The 19,455-nt window shown below is 42.7% G+C and overlaps 1 protein-coding gene across 1 annotated transcript in view; it reads right to left on the bottom strand.

Moving 5' to 3' along the window:
* Window positions 1-1,312: 1,312 nt before the first annotated feature.
* Window positions 1,313-19,455, bottom strand: part of itpr3 (inositol 1,4,5-trisphosphate receptor, type 3) — a gene marked incomplete at its 5' end in the record, with an annotated part of 192,045 nt that continues 173,902 nt past the window's right edge. Inside the window, 4 exons of the mRNA XM_083657123.1 lie at window positions 1,313-1,806; window positions 9,531-9,692; window positions 10,791-10,951; window positions 17,127-17,292. Coding sequence (XP_083513249.1) covers window positions 1,690-1,806; window positions 9,531-9,692; window positions 10,791-10,951; window positions 17,127-17,292 — 606 coding nt within the window. The 3' untranslated portion in view covers window positions 1,313-1,689. The remainder of the gene's footprint in view (window positions 1,807-9,530; window positions 9,693-10,790; window positions 10,952-17,126; window positions 17,293-19,455) is intronic.

Below are 19,455 nucleotides of genomic sequence, written 5' to 3' on the forward strand. Positions count from 1 at the left end.
GTGCACAGGACAGTGCGCATGCAGGCACAGCTTGGATCTCCTGTGATCCTGAACACATTTCTGCCATTCATATTTCTCTCTAATCCTGGGAGCCTGATGGTTCGTTCATTGTGTCAATTAGCCTATGTTTTTACGGAGACGGATTATCGCTGCACTCGCTTTGAAGTCCTTTATGCGTGCGCCACGGGAGAGGGAGGGAGGGAGAGAGAGAGAGAGAAAAGCACAGACAGAGAAAGAAAGATAAGGAGAGAGAGAGAGAGAGAGAGAGAGAGAGAGAGAGAAAGAGACAGAGAGGGAGAGAGATAGAGAGAGAGACTGCTGGTCCTCTGAATGTGGCAACCTCAGTCAGTGTGAACCCATTGATACCTGATGCAGCAGGTATCAATGCGTGATGCGGTTCGCGGTCTTAAAGGGATACACACACAAATGAGGGATATACACGCAAATGCTGCATCAGGTATCAATGGGTTAATTGGCGTGACAATTGTTTGGGCAGCGTGAGGGTGTGAGATTGAAGGTGAAAGAGTGTTTGTCAGCCACCAGGAGAGTGTGAGTTGGCAACCCTGAACAATATATTTTCAACACTTCCATATGTCTGGTCAGAGACAATAGATTGTTCTATTTAACACACAGTATTGTGTTTTTGGTAGCCTAATAGCAACACATATTAATCCAAGCTAAACTCTTGGCTGTGATGATAACTGAGTCCATGTAGATCTCTCACACTGCGGGTGGGCCAGATGATGTTCAGCCTTCCGAGCGCTGATGGTGGTGGGGACTGATGGTTTGTAGATCTGATGTTCACACCAAATAAATAAATAAAAAAACAAATCCTGTGGCTTAAATGTATACTATGCAACTCTGTAATTATTATTATTTTTTATCCTTATAGAAAAGTTTCCCCTCAAAAACATAAATTCTCACACACACAATACTGTGGCAGTGTGTTTATGGACCGACGCTGCCCCCTGCCTGATTTTGGTGCACTTTACATTTGTTTGGCTCTGCCTGGGACATTTTCAGGTGGAGGCACTGTAGAGCCCCCACGTGGGGGCCCAGCCAATAACATGACTCAGCTCAGCACAGTGGAGTCAGCGCAGACTAAACAAGGAGGTGCAGCACCAAACGTTTCTATAAGAATAAAAAAAAAAATTCTTAATGAAAGAGTTTAGGATAATTATTTTATTTTTTACAATCTGGACCTTATTTCCAGCTGGATTTATGTTTTATAAGTCACCCTGAACAGAAATGTCTGAAAAGGAAGGCTGATAGAGCTAGAACGCGCCGCACAACACCCTGAACGGTTACACGGTTAGCAGGTGCCCCTACGGCCATTGCGCGGCACATTCTAACTCTATAATCCTTCATTTTCAGAAATGTATGTCCAGGGTGACTTGTAAAACATAAATCCAGCTGGAAATACGGTTGTAAAAAATTTGAATTCTCCTTTAAAGGGGAAGTACATCAGTCTGTCTCTGTTTTAAAGCTCTAGCGTTTTATCTATCCTTATGTTTTGACCATCTGGATATTTCCCCTGTGGCATTATGGGACAGTCTAGACTTATGGTTTACAGATGTGGTTCTTGTTGTGAACCATTTATGAATGTGTGGTAGATCTGCTGTTTTCCTCTTATGGCACTAGATGGATATATTCAAGTCTACAGTTTAAGTGTTAGTCAGCAGCCTATCCTTATGTTTTGTTGATCTGGTGGTTTCCTCCTGCAGCACTAGGGGGCAGCGCAGCGCTGGCTCCCGCCTGGACGTCGGCGAAGCCCATCCTCTGCCTCCTCTTCCTCTGCTCCGTCATCTACAGGAAACAGGAAGTCAAGTCAGTCCACACTCTTGGGGATGTATATGTCAACACATCCATGAGTAGTGCTGGGCAGTTCAAGTCTTTTTGTTGATTTTTGTTCATTTTGGACCAGTAACTCAATATCACTTTTGATTTTTGTTTTTTTTCTGGATCACTCAACAACACAAATGAGATGTCTTTAGCCCTGAGCATGTTCGGAATGGTTCACTCACTCACTCACTCACTCACTCACTCACTCACTATTCCTTATGTAGTGTTTATCATATAGTGAACTATGTAAAACGATCAAAGGAAGGAGGCAGTAATGCAACTTAAAGGACGCCAACTGCCGTAAAACACCACAGAAAAGAAGAAGAAGATTAAACAAAGTTTCGGACACTACCTGAACACACCCATTGCATTGTGGTATACGTAACGGGAGAAAATGTAGGGTAGGCTGCATTCGCTGTTCACTAGAAATTGCAGCACATTGTGGGTATTTCATAGTGGACTATAATGAATCTAATTAACAGTTGAGAATTCAGACACTAGTAAAACATGGCTATCTAGTCCACTATTGCTATAATAGGGGCCAATTTCAATCAGGCCTTTTGTCTTTGTTTGTGAAGGTGCTTGGCGATGGCGATCATGGACAGTGTTTGTGTGGCTCAGTGCAGCGTTCTTCCATAATCTACAGAAGTGATTAGTGCAGGCATGAAAGAGAGCGGGTGGAGAAAGTCAACTAGCCCAACTTGTTCAATGAGCTTTGTTGGAAACTTGGAGTGTGCGGAAGCAGAACGCTCCACTGGAGACTGTTTCGAGCCGACTCGTTCAAAATGACTCGTTCAAAATGACTCGTTCAAAATTATTTGTTCGTTAGTTGTTCGTTATTTCGTCCAGCACTATTCATGAATCAAAGCTCACGCTGAGAAAAGGCTTGTGCTCTGTTCTAAACCAGCACTACTACTCATACTTAGTTAATTAAATTAATTAATTGATTGATTAATTAATGATTGAGTTTCCACTGTATATTATGTTGAATTTGTTTATGTGAAAAAAGCCTTGATGTATACTACTGGCAAGGGTTTCTCAGTGCTGCCCGATGTAGACATACTGATATGTCTCATAATGCCTTGTTGCTGCTGACAGTGTGCAGAAAAACAAGGCTGTACTTTGAAATATACGTTCCTGTTCAGAGTTCAATACCCCTGTCGTCACCCTCACTGTCATCACCCTCACTGTCATCACCCTCACTGTCATCACCCTCACTGCGTAACTTGTGTTGCCATGTGGTGCTTGCAGTGGTGGGCAAGAAAGTGATTGGTTCTGTCAGAGGACAATTTAAAGACTATAGATAGAAAATAGAATAAAAAATACTTATTTTACTAATAGGCTTCTTCTGTCATCAAATAAATACACTCTAACATGTTTTCAGAACTTTTTTGTTGTTGAAAATGCGGTTACAGCTACACAGGCCTGTTAGCTTCAGAGATCCGTGATTAGTTAGCCTAGCATAGTTAACGGGCCTTTTTAAAAAAAAATAGTAGCTCATATTTGCTGCTAATGTGGAGGTTGCAAACAAATCTTTGAAAAGGAATACAAATCACTGTATGTGCAGGTGGTGTGTAGGGTTAGCACCTCCCGACAACATTGGCGTACATGTTAGTTTCGTTTACCCGGAGCGATGAGGCAGCTCGTCGGCTCGGCCTGCAGGGAGAACGCCGCTCCTAACTCCCCGCCATGCCTCGCTCCCCCGCGCCGCGCCAGCCGGAGGAAGGGACAGGACTTCACTTAGCATTACTCATAGAAGCAATTAACTGCTTATATGTGTTATTGATCAGATCATTAATCATTATTATTGTGAATTTCATTCTGATCATGCCATGCAGTCTTTTCATGAATGTAGTTATTTTTTTCTAAACGTGTTTGGAGGCGTGAAACGATTTGCCAGTTCATAGCTTAGGTCTCCTGTGACAGGACAGTCAAGTGAGTTTGTTGTGTGACAGGATCTGGTGCTTTTAGACACAACAGGCACATTTGAAATGCATGCATATGAGCAGCAGTGCGTCTCAGCATGCTAAGTGATGAGCAACATGAAACATGGGAGCAGTAACAGTTACTGTGGGCAAACTAGAAGAGTTGTTTTAACAGTCAAAGAATAAAGGAGTTGAAAAATTGCTATGACATTTATTGTACATAGACTGTGTGTCTCAATTCAGGGGCAGCATCACTGGAAAGACGCACTCAACAAAGGCTTGTCCATCAAGCAAAGAACCGAGACTTGCTAAATGAGATGGTCTGGTCTATGTCCTATGCACTTGTACCTCAAGAGGTGATAGAGAGTCACTGTAGCGTTGAGTTTGCCCTCAGTCCAAAACGAGAGGAAGAAGTCCCGGTTTGGGATAGTAAACCCAACGATGGCTGAAAAAGCCATGGAATAAACTACCAAATATATCAAATGGACCCTACTTGGCTAGAAAGCTTGAATAATTAACCAACTAACAAACTAGCTTAGACCACCTACATCTGTGTTTTTATTTTACTATACGTCATACGGAGTATGGCGCTAATGGATTTGGCATTTTCCATTCACATGCTTGAAACGCTTAGCATTTGAGCTAACTTTACTAATGTCATTATTACAGATTTGGTGATGGTGAGTGAACCTGGAGCAGGAGCTACTCTGGACACATGGCATTAAGGTACAGAAGAGGAAAACAAAAATACAATGGAGGTGGGCTGCAACCATGAGCATTAACCAATTCTATTTACTTCTGGGATTTTATTTTGAAACTGTACTGGACACAGCTTTACTATTATTCTTGTTAGCTTGACATGCGCTAAACTAGCTAGCTGGCCAACCAGCAATGTTCTGTATAATGTAATGATTAGGCATAACAATTAGTATTACGCTGTATTACAAGACATCCTGAACCTACGTTATGTTATGTGAACTGGATAAACTGACTACATATTGTGAATGAATCTACACGGTTACTTTCTCCCCATGTTTTCTGCGAAGAGAGCAGTTCATTCCAGGCACTTCCGGTCATTTGGAGATAGAAGTGAACTGTTCTGCGGTTCTGCTCGAGGGTGGCTGGTCCAACTACAGATTATATATTTTTGATGTTTTCTGTATGGCACATCGAGAGCCTTAACGAGCGTTAATGAGCCATACCAGCTGGCGGGGGCGGAGTTTCTGCAAGCAGACAAACAGGGATTTCTCAATGCAGGAAACATGGAGAGAAGGTAAACACTGCTCAGCTGCATATATTACTGACATTATAATGATACAAAGCTGCATATACAGTATTACTGACATTATAATGATACAAAGCTGCATATATTACTGACATTATAATGATACAAAGCTGGTTGAAAAGTGGCAAAGTTTTCCTTTAACAGTAATATAGCCAATATTTTTAGAGATTTTAGCCTGCTAAATTTCCTGATATAGCTGCCAACTGGTGCTTTTCCTGATATAAAGCCTTGTATATAAAGCTTTGTATATAAAGCCTTGTATATAAAGCCTTGTATATAAAGCCTTGTATATAAAGCTTTGTATATAAAGCCTTGTATATAAAGCCTTGTATATAAAGCCTTGTATATAAAGCTTTGTATATAAAGCCTGGTATATAAAGCCTTGTATATAAAGCCTTGTATATAAAGCCTTGTATATAAAGTACTTGTATATAAAGCCTTGTTTAAAAAGCCATGTATATAAAGCCTTGTATATAAAGTACTTGTATATAAAGCCTTGTATATAAAGCCTTGAATATAAAGCCTTGTATATAAAGCCTTGTATATAAAGCCTTGTATATAAAGCCTTGCATATATATAAATTCCTGATATAGCTGCCAACTGATGCTTTTCCTGATATAAAGCCTTCTATATAAAGCCTTCTATATAAAGTACTTGTATATAAAGCCTTCTATATAAAGTACTTGTATATAAAGCCTTGTATATAAAGTACTTGTATATAAAGCCTTGTATATAAAGCCTTGCATATATATATATAAATTCCTGATATAGCTGCCAACTGGTGGTTTTCCTGATATAAAGCCTTCTATATAAAGCCTTCTATATAAAGTACTTGTATATAAAGCCTTGTATATACATTACTTGTATATACAGCCTTGTATATAAAGTACTTGTATATAAAGCCTTGTATATAAAGCCTTGCATATATATAAATTCCTGATATAGCTGCCAACTGGTGCTTTTCCTGATATAAAGCCTTCTATATAAAGCCTTCTATATAAAGTACTTGCATATAAAGCCTTGTATATACAGTACTTGTATATAAAGCCTTCTATATAAAGTACTTGTATATAAAGCCTTGTATATAAAGTACTTGTATATAAAGCCTTGTATATAAAGCTTTGTATATAAAGTACTTGTATATAAAGCTATATAATGGGGATAATCTTGGACCACAATTTATGTTGGAAACCCCACGTTAAGTTTGTATGCTCTAAACTGTCAAGAAATATTGGTGTCCTAGGTAAAACTAAAAACATTCTGAACCTGAAATCACTGTACATGCTGTACTGCTCGCTTATTTTACCCATCCTGAATTATTGTGCGGAAGTCTGGGGGAATACCTATAAAAGTACCCTTCAGACATCAGGCACACTGCAAAAAAAAGCAATAAGGACTGTTCATAAGGTAGGTTATTTGGAACACACTAACGCACTATTTATAAAGTCAAATGCATTGAAACTGAAGGATCTGATTGATTCGAAAATTGCACTAATTATGTTCAAAGCGAGGAACAATCTACTTCCTGGTAATATTCAAAAAATGTTTGCAGACAGAGAAGGAGGTTATGATTTAAGAGGTAAATATAATTTGAAACAGCCGTGTGCTCGCACTACTCTTAAGAGCATGTGTATTACAGTCTATGGGGTGACTCTTTGGAACAGACTGGATGACAGGATCAAAGAAAGCTCTAGTATCTCTATTTTCAAATCTAATTAAAAAAAATATTTAATCAAGAAATACATTGAATCTTGAGTTACTAGGATTCTTGCTGTTTTTTGGCAATGTCCTTTTTTCTTCCTGGTAGAGAATTACTGTGTTATTGGTGGGTGTACCTGGTCTGATGTGTATAAAAATGATTGTATGTGTAATGAGGTTATTATGCATATAATGTATAATATATGGTGTACATGATGTAAATTATATTGTAATATACATTATGTAAAGAATTGTTCTATACATTGGATGGATTCTTGGATGCATTGGTTCAACACAGGTTGATATCAAAACATTGGGTTTTTGGGGTAATGTTGGATTGTATTATTGGGAATGGGTATTGATAGGGATTTGTAGGTGGATTTATGATGTATGTGTATGGGTAAGTTTGTGTACGTTTGTGTATATACATGCATATATATGTATGTATGTGTATGCATGAGCATGTGGGGAGGAGCGTGAGAGGTGGGATATGCATATAATATAGGGATGTATGATTTTGTTTATGAATGATTGGGGGGCTGGACTCGATAAGCCAAGGCTTCTTCCTGCCCCTTTTCAAACAGTTCACCTTTTTTATGTTTGCGTTTACGTATTTTCCTTTTGATGAAGTCTATTAGACTGTTATGTTTACTGTTTTTTCACTTTATGTATTGTTTTAACTGTTTGAAATAAATCGTTTCAATCAATCAATCAATCAATCAATCAATCAATCAATCAATCAATCAATAAAGTACTTGTATATAAAGTACTTGTATATAAAGCCTTGTATATAAAGTACTTGTATATAAAGCTATATAAAGTACTTGTATATAAAGTACTTGTATTCACGAGTTTCCTGGTGAGACCGTGGGCGCTTCCATGACACCCTCCTTCCCTGTTTCCAGCTGCCGGTTGCCTGTTTCCGCCCAGGACCGTTCATAGCAAAAGAGACTGAAAATAATCATAATAATTGTTGTGACTTTGTACCTACCTATGTCTTGTAATGGAGCCCCCCAGCACAATAATTTCACATGTGCATAATTGTACAATGGAGTGACAATATCTTGAATCTTGAAAAAGAGAGACCGCTAAAGCTACCTTCAATGACCAAATAATAAGAGTTCCGGTTTGGACGTTTAGCCTTCAAAACAAAAGCGGCCGCTATGTAACCACATACTATTTTTAGCCATTTCGTCTAAAATAAGCCCATACAGTAGGAGTGAATTGACATTCACCTTGTTTTTGAAAAATATTGCCGCTATGCAACCACACAACGCTACTATTTTTAGCCATTTCGGATAAAATAAGCCAAACGTTCCCACTCTTTGACAGCGGCGCACACTTCCTTGCTAGTGGAAAATTTTTTAAACAGGAAGTCGACAACCGGCAACCGCTGAGAATCATGGTGAAACGTAGGTCCAGGAATAAGGTGAATATAAAGCCTTGTATATAAAGTACTTGTATATAAAGTACTTGTATTCACCTTATGTAGCCACGCCCATTTGACCCAGTTGTGTGGTCGTGTCACGACTTCCGGGCTAAAAAAAGAAAAAGAAAAAGGCCGGCTGCTCCAATATCATCTAACTCTGAATTAACTCATAAGTTAGCCAATTGTATGTAACATACCAAATAAAAGCAAACGGCAATGTCTAAGAATGCAACGCCATGTAACTGGCTCGTTAATTCTCGCATTCCAGGGAATTACGTTAACGTCTGCGGGTCTTATAGACGTAAAAGGCTCGAGCTGCGCTCGGAGGAGAGAAAACCATCCGAAGCTTTCTTTGTTGGAGTCCAGGTATGTTTTACAAGAAAGTGCTCGTCATTGTCGACGATAACGTTATCTGACCTGGCTAACAGTGGATACTCGCTTGCTTGCTGTGTACCGAGCTCAAAGTAGTAGGCTACGTTCTTTGTTTTACCCCCTGCGCTGTCCGCTACAAAAACAACTACTGTATCTTCTTCTGACGTTCTTTTGTATTCCGCGACGTGACCAGCGGAAATGTTAACACAACCCGGAAGAATTTGGCCCACTTATTATTGATTATGATTATTCACCTTATGAACATAAGGTGAATATAATGCCTTATATATATTAGGGCTGTGAATCTTCACTGGCCTCACAATTCGATTCGATTACGATTCAGAGGGATACGATTCGATTCGATTACGATTATCGATGCATCTCGATGCATCGATAATCGATGCATCACTTTTTTCCGCAATACATGATTTATTTTTTCTCACTTTCTTTTTTCTCACTGTGTGGCTACTTTTAAAATAAAAGTGCATTTGGAATTGCATTGTATTATGATCCATAATTAAAATAAACAACTGCATGTACTTCCATTATATTTTATTTGATTATTTAATTTAATTTAATTTTTTTTTATAATCGATTTTTGACATTTGTGAATCGATGCAGAATCGTGCACGTCCGCATCGCGATGCATCTTATAATCGATTATTTTTGACACCCCTAATATATATATAAATCCCTGATATAGCTGCCGCCAGGTGCTAATGCATTCTGGGCCAGGTTGGGGCGTGAAGGATCCGTTACATCCTCTAAACGTTGAAAAACAAAGCCGCATTCAGCCTTCGAATGCAGTGACACATTCGGTCTTCAATTTCAGCCTTCAGAGGCTGCATCCCTGAATCGAGACACAGCTATAGTGCAAGTGCATGTGTGTGTGTGTGTGTCTGCGTGCGTGTGTGTGTGTGTGTGTCTGCGTGCGTGTGTGTGTGTGTGTGTGTGCGTGCGTGTGTGTGCGTGCGTGTACCTGCTCCTTCAGCTCGGTCAGCTGTTGTGTGAGTGTGGAGACAACCTTCATGGTGGAGGTCAGTCTGTCTTGCAGCAACCGCATCTCGTTCTGCTCGCCGTCACCGTCGGTTACCACCAGAGACATCGCCTGCATCCGCGGAAACCAGTCCAGGTTGTTATTCTGAAACACACACACGCACATGCACACACAAATAGGCACACACACACACACACACACACATACACATACATTAAGTGGTTAGCGAAGGAAAAGTATATCTCTTTATCTACTTGAAATATTCAAATACAACAATTACAACAAAAATAACACATTTATACTGCATGAAAAAACTGCATGGTTTTTGCCAAAAACTACATGGGATTACCATAAAGTGCTATCTGTAAAGTCTGTAAAGGGGAGACGTGTGTGGGTACCCATAGAACCTATTCTCATTCAGATATGAGGTGAGAGGTCAAGAGACCCTTTTGAAAATGGCCATGCCAGTTTTTTCCTTGCCAAATTTTTTTACTAACTTTGGAGCGTTATTTAGCCCCTTTCTCAACAAGCTAGCATGACATGTTTGCCATTGGATGCGTTTGGTCTTCTAGTTTCATATAACACAGGGGTGGGCAACTATTTTTCATGGGGGGCCACATGAGAAACCCAGATTGTTGCCGGGGGCCGAACAAATATTGTCATGCCGTAACTCATGGATGGGCTACTTTGATGATAGAGAGGGCCACAAAAGAATTTCCTCGCTACCAGAGGGCCAGATTTTGCTGAGGGCCGAACGGCGCCAGTGCAAAAAATTTGGGGCATTTGAAGCCAGGTTTAGAGGAATAACTCATTTTAAATTAACAGTTGTGATGTCATTATTCAGTCTTAAACACCAATATTTGATCATTTTCTCACTCACTCCTATGTCACCACCTGCTCTCCCTGCAGGGCTTGAAATTAACTTTTTTGACCACCTGCCAATATGGCTGCTAGATTTTAAAGTTACCAGCCAATTATAATTTCCACTAGCCGAAATGTTTTTCTTGAAATAAACCAGAATATGAGTGGGTTAATTTAAAGGAACACTCTGCCCATTTTCAAGATACATTACCTTATATATCTTCATATACCAGTATCTTATCTTAGTTAAGATACCTTACCTTATATATCTTCACTCTGGCTTTAGAAAAGATCCTCTGATGTGTGTGTGTGTGTGTGTGTGTGTGTGTGTGTGCGTGCGTGCGAGTGTGTGTGTGCGCGTGCGTGCGTGCATGTGTGTACCTTGATCATGTGAGCCACATAGCTCTCTGGCCCAGTGTAGTCCGTCCTGTTCTTCTCCCTCACCAGCACAATGAAGTACAGGTAGCTCCAGATGTTGTGCTCCAGCTTGATGTGCTCCTCAAACGACACTGTCTTGTTGTCAAACTTGTCTCTCTCCAGACCTGCAGGGGGCAGCACAACCACAGACTTAGCTAACCAGTTAGCTGTTAATCCACACCACAGTTGTCGTATGTAGGATGTAAATATCACTTTTAAATTAGTGTTAAATTCATTGCTCACAGTAAAATAATGATAAGATAAAATTGTATTAAACAAAATGTACAAAAGATGTGATCAAAAGTTTTGTGTGTGAAAGTTTATGATCTAATATTTACATCACAAAAAAATAAAAAATAAACGTTCTGGCGACAATAGCATGTCCATTTGCCTTGTTGACTTGCTCAGCCTCTGACACATCTCTCATGAGGAACATGATGTTAGCAGTTCTCCTCTGTGTTTCCACCTCTCATGAGGAACATGATGTTAGCAGTTCTCCTCTGTGTTTCCATCTCTCATGAGCAACATGATGTTAGCAGTTCTCCTCTGTGTTTCCATCTCTCATGAGCAACATGATGTTAGCAGTTCTCCTCTGTGTTTCCACCTCTCATGAAGAACATGATGTTAGCAGTTCTCCTGTGTTTCCACCTCTCATGAGGAACATGATGTTAGCAGTTCTCCTCTGTGTTTCCACCTCTCATGAGGAACATGATGTTAGCAGTTCTCCTCTGTGTTTCCACCTCTCATGAGGAACATGATGTTAGCAGTTCTCCTCTGTGTTTCTACCTCTCATGAGGAACATGATGTTAGCAGTTCTCCTCTGTGTTTCCATCTCTCATGAAGAACATGATGTTAGCAGTTCTCCTCTGTGTTTCCACCTCTCATGAAGAACATGATGTTAGCAGTTCTCCTGTGTTTCCACCTCTCATGAGGAACATGATGTTAGCAGTTCTCCTCTGTGTTTCCACCTCTCATGAGGAACATGATGTTAGCAGTTCTCCTCTGTGTTTCCACCTCTCATGAGGAACATGATGTTAGCAGTTCTCCTCTGTGTTTCTACCTCTCATGAGGAACATGATGTTAGCAGTTCTCCTCTGTGTTTCCATCTCTCATGAAGAACATGATGTTAGCAGTTCTCCTCTGTGTTTCCACCTCTCATGAAGAACATGATGTTAGCAGTTCTCCTCTGTGTTTCCACCTCTCATGAGGAACATGATGTTAGCAGTTCTCCTCTGTGTTTCCACCTCTCATGAAGAACATGATGTTAGCAGTTCTCCTCTGTGTTTCCACCTCTCATGAAGAACATGATGTTAGCAGTTCTCCTCTGTGTTTCTACCTCTCATGAAGAACATGATGTTAGCAGTTCTCCTCTGTGCTTCTACCTCTCATGAGGAACATGATGTTAGCAGTTCTCCTCTGTGTTTCCACCTCTCATGAGGAACGTGATGTTAGCAGTTCTCCTCTGTGTTTCCACCTCTCATGAAGAACATGATGTTAGCAGTTCTCCTCTGTGTTTCTACCTCTCATGAAGAACATGATGTTAGCAGTTCTCCTCTGTGTTTCCACCTCTCATGAAGAACATGATGTTAGCAGTTCTCCTCTGTGTTTCCACCTCTCATGAGGAACATGATGTTAGCAGTTCTCCTCTGTGTTTCTACCTCTCATGAGGAACATGATGTTAGCAGTTCTCCTCTGTGTTTCCACCTCTCATGAGGAACATGATGTTAGCAGTTCTCCTCTGTGTTTCCACCTCTCATGAGGAACATGATGTTAGCAGTTCTCCTCTGTGTTTCCACCTCTCATGAAGAACATGATGTTAGCAGTTCTCCTCTGTGTTTCCACCTCTCATGAGGAACATGATGTTAGCAGTTCTCCTCTGTGTTTCCACCTCTCATGAGGAACATGATGTTAGCAGTTCTCCTCTGTGTTTCTACCTCTCATGAGGAACATGATGTTAGCAGTTCTCCTCTGTGTTTCCACCTCTCATGAAGAACATGATGTTAGCAGTTCTCCTCTGTGTTTCTACCTCTCATGAAGAACATGATGTTAGCAGTTCTCCTCTGTGTTTCCACCTCTCATGAAGAACATGATGTTAGCAGTTCTCCTCTGTGTTTCCACCTCTCATGAGGAACATGATGTTAGCAGTTCTCCTCTGTGTTTCTACCTCTCATGAGGAACATGATGTTAGCAGTTCTCCTCTGTGTTTCCACCTCTCATGAGGAACGTGATGTTAGCAGTTCTCCTCTGTGTTTCCACCTCTCATGAAGAACATGATGTTAGCAGTTCTCCTCTGTGTTTCTACCTCTCATGAGGAACATGATGTTAGCAGTTCTCCTCTGTGTTTCCACCTCTCATGAGGAACATGATGTTAGCAGTTCTCCTCTGTGTTTCCACCTCTCATGAAGAACATGATGTTAGCAGTTCTCCTCTGTGTTTCCACCTCTCATGAAGAACATGATGTTAGCAGTTCTCCTCTGTGTTTCTACCTCTCATGAGGAACATGATGTTAGCAGTTCTCCTCTGTGTTTCCACCTCTCATGAGGAACGTGATGTTAGCAGTTCTCCTCTGTGTTTCTACCTCTCATGAGGAACATGATGTTAGCAGTTCTCCTCTGTGTTTCTACCTCTCATGAGCAACATGATGTTAGCAGTTCTCCTCTGTGTTTCCACCTCTCATGAGGAACATGATGTTAGCAGTTCTCCTCTGTGTTTCCACCTCTCATGAGGAACGTGATGTTAGCAGTTCTCCTCTGTGTTTCCACCTCTCATGAAGAACATGATGTTAGCAGTTCTCCTCTGTGTTTCTACCTCTCATGAGGAACATGATGTTAGCAGTTCTCCTCTGTGTTTCCACCTCTCATGAGGAACGTGATGTTAGCAGTTCTCCTCTGTGTTTCCACCTCTCATGAGGAACATGATGTTAGCAGTTCTCCTCTGTGTTTCTACCTCTCATGAGGAACATGATGTTAGCAGTTCTCCTCTGTGTTTCTACCTCTCATGAAGAACATGATGTTAGCAGTTCTCCTCTGTGTTTCCACCTCTCATGAGGAACGTGATGTTAGCAGTTCTCCTCTGTGTTTCTACCTCTCATGAAGAACATGTTAGCAGTTCTCCTCTGTGTTTCCACCTCTCATGAGGAACATGATGTTAGCAGTTCTCCTCTGTGCTTCTACCTCTCATGAAGAACATGTTAGCAGTTCTCCTCTGTGCTTCCACCTCTCATGAGGAACATGATGTTAGCAGTTCTCCTCTGTGCTTCTACCTCTCATGAAGAACATGTTAGCAGTTCTCCTCTGTGTTTCCATCTCTCATGAAGAACATGATGTTAGCAGTTCTCCTCTGTGTTTCCACCTCTCATGAGGAACATGATGTTAGCAGTTCTCCTCTGTGCTTCTACCTCTCATGAAGAACATGTTAGCAGTTCTCCTCTGTGTTTCCACCTCTCATGAGGAACATGATGTTAGCAGTTCTCCTCTGTGCTTCTACCTCTCATGAAGAACATGTTAGCAGTTCTCCTCTGTGTTTCCATCTCTCATGAAGAACATGATGTTAGCAGTTCTCCTCTGTGTTTCCACCTCTCATGAGGAACATGATGTTAGCAGTTCTCCTCTGTGCTTCCACCTCTCATGAGGAACATGATGTTAGCAGTTCTCCTCTGTGTTTCCACCTCTCATGAGGAACATGATGTTAGCAGTTCTCCTCTGTGTTTCTACCTCTCATGAAGAACATGATGTTAGCAGTTCTCCTCTGTGTTTCTACCTCTCATGAGGAACATGATGTTAGCAGTTCTCCTCTGTGTTTCTACCTCTCATGAAGAACATGTTAGCAGTTCTCCTCTGTGTTTCCACCTCTCATGAGGAACATGATGTTAGCAGTTCTCCTCTGTGTTTCCACCTCTCATGAAGAACATGATGTTAGCAGTTCTCCTCTGTGTTTCCACCTCTCATGAGGAACGTGATGTTAGCAGTTCTCCTCTGTGTTTCTACCTCTCATGAGGAACATGATGTTAGCAGTTCTCCTCTGTGTTTCTACCTCTCATGAGGAACATGATGTTAGCAGTTCTCCTCTGTGCTTCCACGTCTCATGAGGAACGTGATGTTAGCAGTTCCTCTCTTCTTCCACGGCTTCTTTGTGTTTGGCATGTTTAACTTTAGCATGTTTGTTTGCTGATGACATTTCCCCACAGTGTTCTATAGGGGTGTCACAATATATCGTCCCACGAAATTTTGCGATAGTAAAACGTCACGATATGTATCGTTGAGATGAAATCTCATATCGCGATTTTTTTTTTTTTTTTTCAAAAATAGACTAAGAAATGTCTTTGTTTGTTGAAGTTCAATGTGTGGAAAGTAGTTCAGTTGAACAAGTCTCTGAAGAGACACATGAGAAGTTATACAGGAGGGAAACCATTCAATTGAGTTTCTGGCAAAACTGTTTACTTGACAGGAAAAACTGAAGATGCATAAAAAATAGACTAAGAAAAGTCTTGTTGTTTGAGTTTGAAGAAAAACTGAAGATGCATAATGAGAATTTATACTGCTGAGAAACCTTTTAGTTCAAAGTAAATCTAAGTGACGGTGTAACTCATTCTATTTCAAGATAAGCCTTATCTCCAATCTCATGTTTTTTCTAGTTGTTATTGTAATAACAATTTCCCACAACAGCATGTTTTGTATTTGTGCATTTCAAATAAAATACTACTTTTACAGTCATATATTGTCATTATTCAAGTTTAAAAAAATATTGTTAAAATCGTATCGTATCGTATCGTTATCGTGAACCCAGTATCGTGATACGTATCGTATCGTGAACTGAGTGTATCGTGACACCCCTAGTGTTCTATGATAAAGTCCGCCCGACATGATCATAGCTTGTAAAACTCATGGTATTTGCTAATGTGTGTAGCGGTTACGTGTAGGGGCACGGTGGCGCAGTCGGTAGCGCTGTCGCCTCACAGTTAGAGGGTCCTGAGTTCGATTCTCGCCTGGGACACTGTGAGCGCTGTGGTTGTGTTCCCCCCCATATCTTCAGTGCCTACTTCCCAGGTGGGGTATCTCGTCGTAAGGGCCTTTCTCTCTGTGTGGAGTTTGCATGTTCTCCCCGTGCTCCCCCAGGGGGTTCCTCCGTATATAACCCCCCCACTAAAAACATGCAGAAGATCAGATCGTCATCGTCATCCGACCAGTGACGACAACATCCGAAGTTGGTCCCCGGGCACTGTACGAGAAAGCGACCACTGCTCCTGGCCTGCCCCTCGGAGGAAAGGACAAGCCTGGATGGGTTAAATGCAGAGGACACTTTTCACCGGCCACCGTCAGCATGAGTGTGTTGTGGCCGCATGCATGTGTTGTGGTGTTCGTGTGACAATAAAAGACGGGCTTGTCCGTTACGAGGGAGTTAGAAACGGGATGGTCTCACACCAAGTGGACTGAAGTTTGGTAGCATATCTCTTCTTCTTGGGATCTGTTTCATCCAGTTCCAGTGGCAAAGCGAGCAGCGCTCTTTGACTGTACACATATGGCAGAGCGCCTCAAGAGCTGCTTGAGTGAGCGCGCTCAGCGCAGTGATGCACCGTGCGTCACTCGTCACTGCCTCTGGCTGGGTTGGGTTGCCAGGTACCACGACACTATCCTACAAATCAGCAGATTAGAGAGAAATTACGCAGCACAGTGGGAGAAAGGGTAAAAAATCGGGAGACTCCCGCCTAAATAGGGAGTGTTGGCAGGTATGCCTACCAGTTTTCCTTTAGGGACATCAGTTATTAATAAGTGACCCCAAATGTTGTTGTCTCCACTTGTTTTAGAGTTACAAGTTTACATGCTGAAGGAAACAGGCATTTTCAGAGGTCAGTGTAAGTGTCCAAATAATTTAAAAGTGGTTACAGTAAGGTAAAAAAAAAAGAGGTACATATTGGGACTTTAAACAGCTTCCTAGTTGGTCAGTCAGTCAGTCAGTCAGTCAGTCAAACACACAGACAGACACTCAGACAGACAGACAGACAGACAGACAGACAGACAGACACACACACACACACACACACACACACACACACACACAAACACAGTCAGACACACACACACACACAGACACACACACACACACAGTCAGTCAGTCAGTCAGACACACACACACACACACACACACACACACAGACACACACACACACACACACACACAGTCAGTCAGACACACACACACACACACACACACAGACACACACACACACACACACACACACACACACACACACACACACACACACACACACACACAGTCAGTCAGTCAGTCAGTCAGACCCACCACAGATGAAGCAGGTAGTCTTGAGGACCTCCTCTTTCTTCTGCTTCTCGCTCCTCAGGTCGGCGAAGGTGTCGATGATCACGCCGAAGATCAGGTTCAGAACGATGATGATGACGATGAAGTAGAACAGCAGGTCATACACCACCCGCGCAGCGAAGAGGGGCTCCTACACACACACACACACACACACACACACACACACACACACACACACACACACACACACACACACACACACACACATACAGACACACACACACACACACACACACACACACACACACACACACACACACACACACACACACACATGCACATACATACATACACACACACACACACACACACACACATGCACATACATACACACACACACACACACACACACAAACACACACACATGCACATACATACATACACACACACACACACACACACACACATACACATGCATGTGTGGGCACAATAAGCTAGGTTTCAAATTAAGCAATAAGCCCCAAGAGGCCATGGTTTACAGTGGTGCCACGGCACCTCTTAGCGCGCTTAACAGAAGCAGAGCTGAAGCCACGCTGAAGCTGAGCTCACGCTAAACCGGTCACACATGAAGCACTGTCTTTTCCTCAGCGCCTCGCTCGGCGTGCCTTGACCCTGCCCACAACTTCCATTGACTTCATGCATGGCAGCTTCACGCTTGGAAACTGGAACGGAATCCTGAACGATCGCTTCAGCGCAGCTTGAGCGTGGCTTGAGCGTGGCACGCCCGCGGCTGGTGTGAACGGCCTCGCCTGTTAACAAGGACGCTGAAATGAAACTTGTGGCTTCAGCGTTGCTTGAGCGTTGCTTCGTCCTATGGTGTGAACGCCCTGTTAGCCGTTGTAACATCACTGTAAACGGCAGCCTAACACAATTCCGTGAAGACCGTCTGTACTAAATCTCTGGGCCATGTGATCTCATCTCATGGCTTCTCCTATCACTGCTACAATATGCCGACGACACTCCGCTCTACCTCTACTTGCCCCCCTCAGACACACACATTGAGGCACGCATTTCTGCATGTCTCAGAGACATCGATGTCTGCCCACCACCTCAAGCTCAATCTTGGTAAGACAGAGCTACTCTTCCTCCCAGGGAAAGACTGCCCTCTCACAGACCTCTCCATCTCTACTGACAACACTACTGTGTTACCCTCTCAAACGGCTAAGAACCACAGGGTGATCCTGGACAACCGGCCTACATCGCAGCGACTACCCGCTCCTGTACGTTCTCCCTGTTTCTTACAAGGGAAGCGACACAACTCCTGGTCCAGGCACTTGTCATCTCCCGCCTGGACTACTGCAACATTCTTCTGGGTGGGCTACCTGCCTCTGCCATCCGACCACTACAGCTCATTCAGAACGCTGCAGCCCGTCTGGTGTTCAACCAACCTAAATTCTCTCATGTCACTCCCTTCTTCCAGTCCCTTCACTTGCTTCCCATCTCGGCAATCATCAAATTCAAGTCACTGGTACTGGCCTACAGGGCAGTACACCAGAGTGCCCCCTACAGGGCAGTACACCAGAGTGCCCCCTACAGGGCAGTAAACCAGAGTGCCCCCTACAGGGCAGTACACCAGAGTGCCCCCTACAGGGCAGTACACCAGAGTGCCCCCTACAGGGCAGTACACCAGAGTGCCCCTACAGGGCAGTACACCAGAGTGCCCCTACAGGGCAGTACACCAGAGTGCCCCCTACAGGACAGTACACCAGAGTGCCCCTACAGGGCAGTACACCAGAGTGCCCCCTACAGGGCAGTACACCAGAGTGCCCCCTACAGGGCAGTACACCAGACTACTCCTCCCTATCTGCAATGTACTGTATGGTCAGGTTCCAAACCTCACATCGCTCCCTCCGCTCCTCCACCCTTGCAGATCGCCTCACCTCTCCATCGCTCCATGGGATCAAAGGTCGCTCGTCCCAGTCTCGACTCTTCTCGTCCCTGGCACCACAATGGAGGAAGGAGCCCCCCCCCTCAGTCAGAATGGCCCAATCACTGCTCATCTTTCTGTCAGCATGACCCAATCACTGCCCATCTTTCTGTCAGAATGACCCAATCACTGCCCATCTTTCTGTCAGAATGACCCAATCACTGCCCATCTTTCTGTCAGAATGACCCAATCACTGCCCATCTTTCTGTCAGGATGACCCAATCACTGCCCATCTTTCTGTCAGAATGACCCAATCACTGCCCATCTTTCTGTCAGAATGACCCAATCACTGCCCATCTTTCTGTCAGAATGACCCAATCACTGCCCATCTTTCTGTCAGGATGACCCAATCACTGCCCATCTTTC

The sequence above is a fragment of the Poromitra crassiceps genome (genome assembly GCF_964638095.1).
Source record: "Poromitra crassiceps genome assembly, chromosome: 20".
NCBI lineage: Eukaryota > Metazoa > Chordata > Actinopteri > Beryciformes > Melamphaidae > Poromitra > Poromitra crassiceps.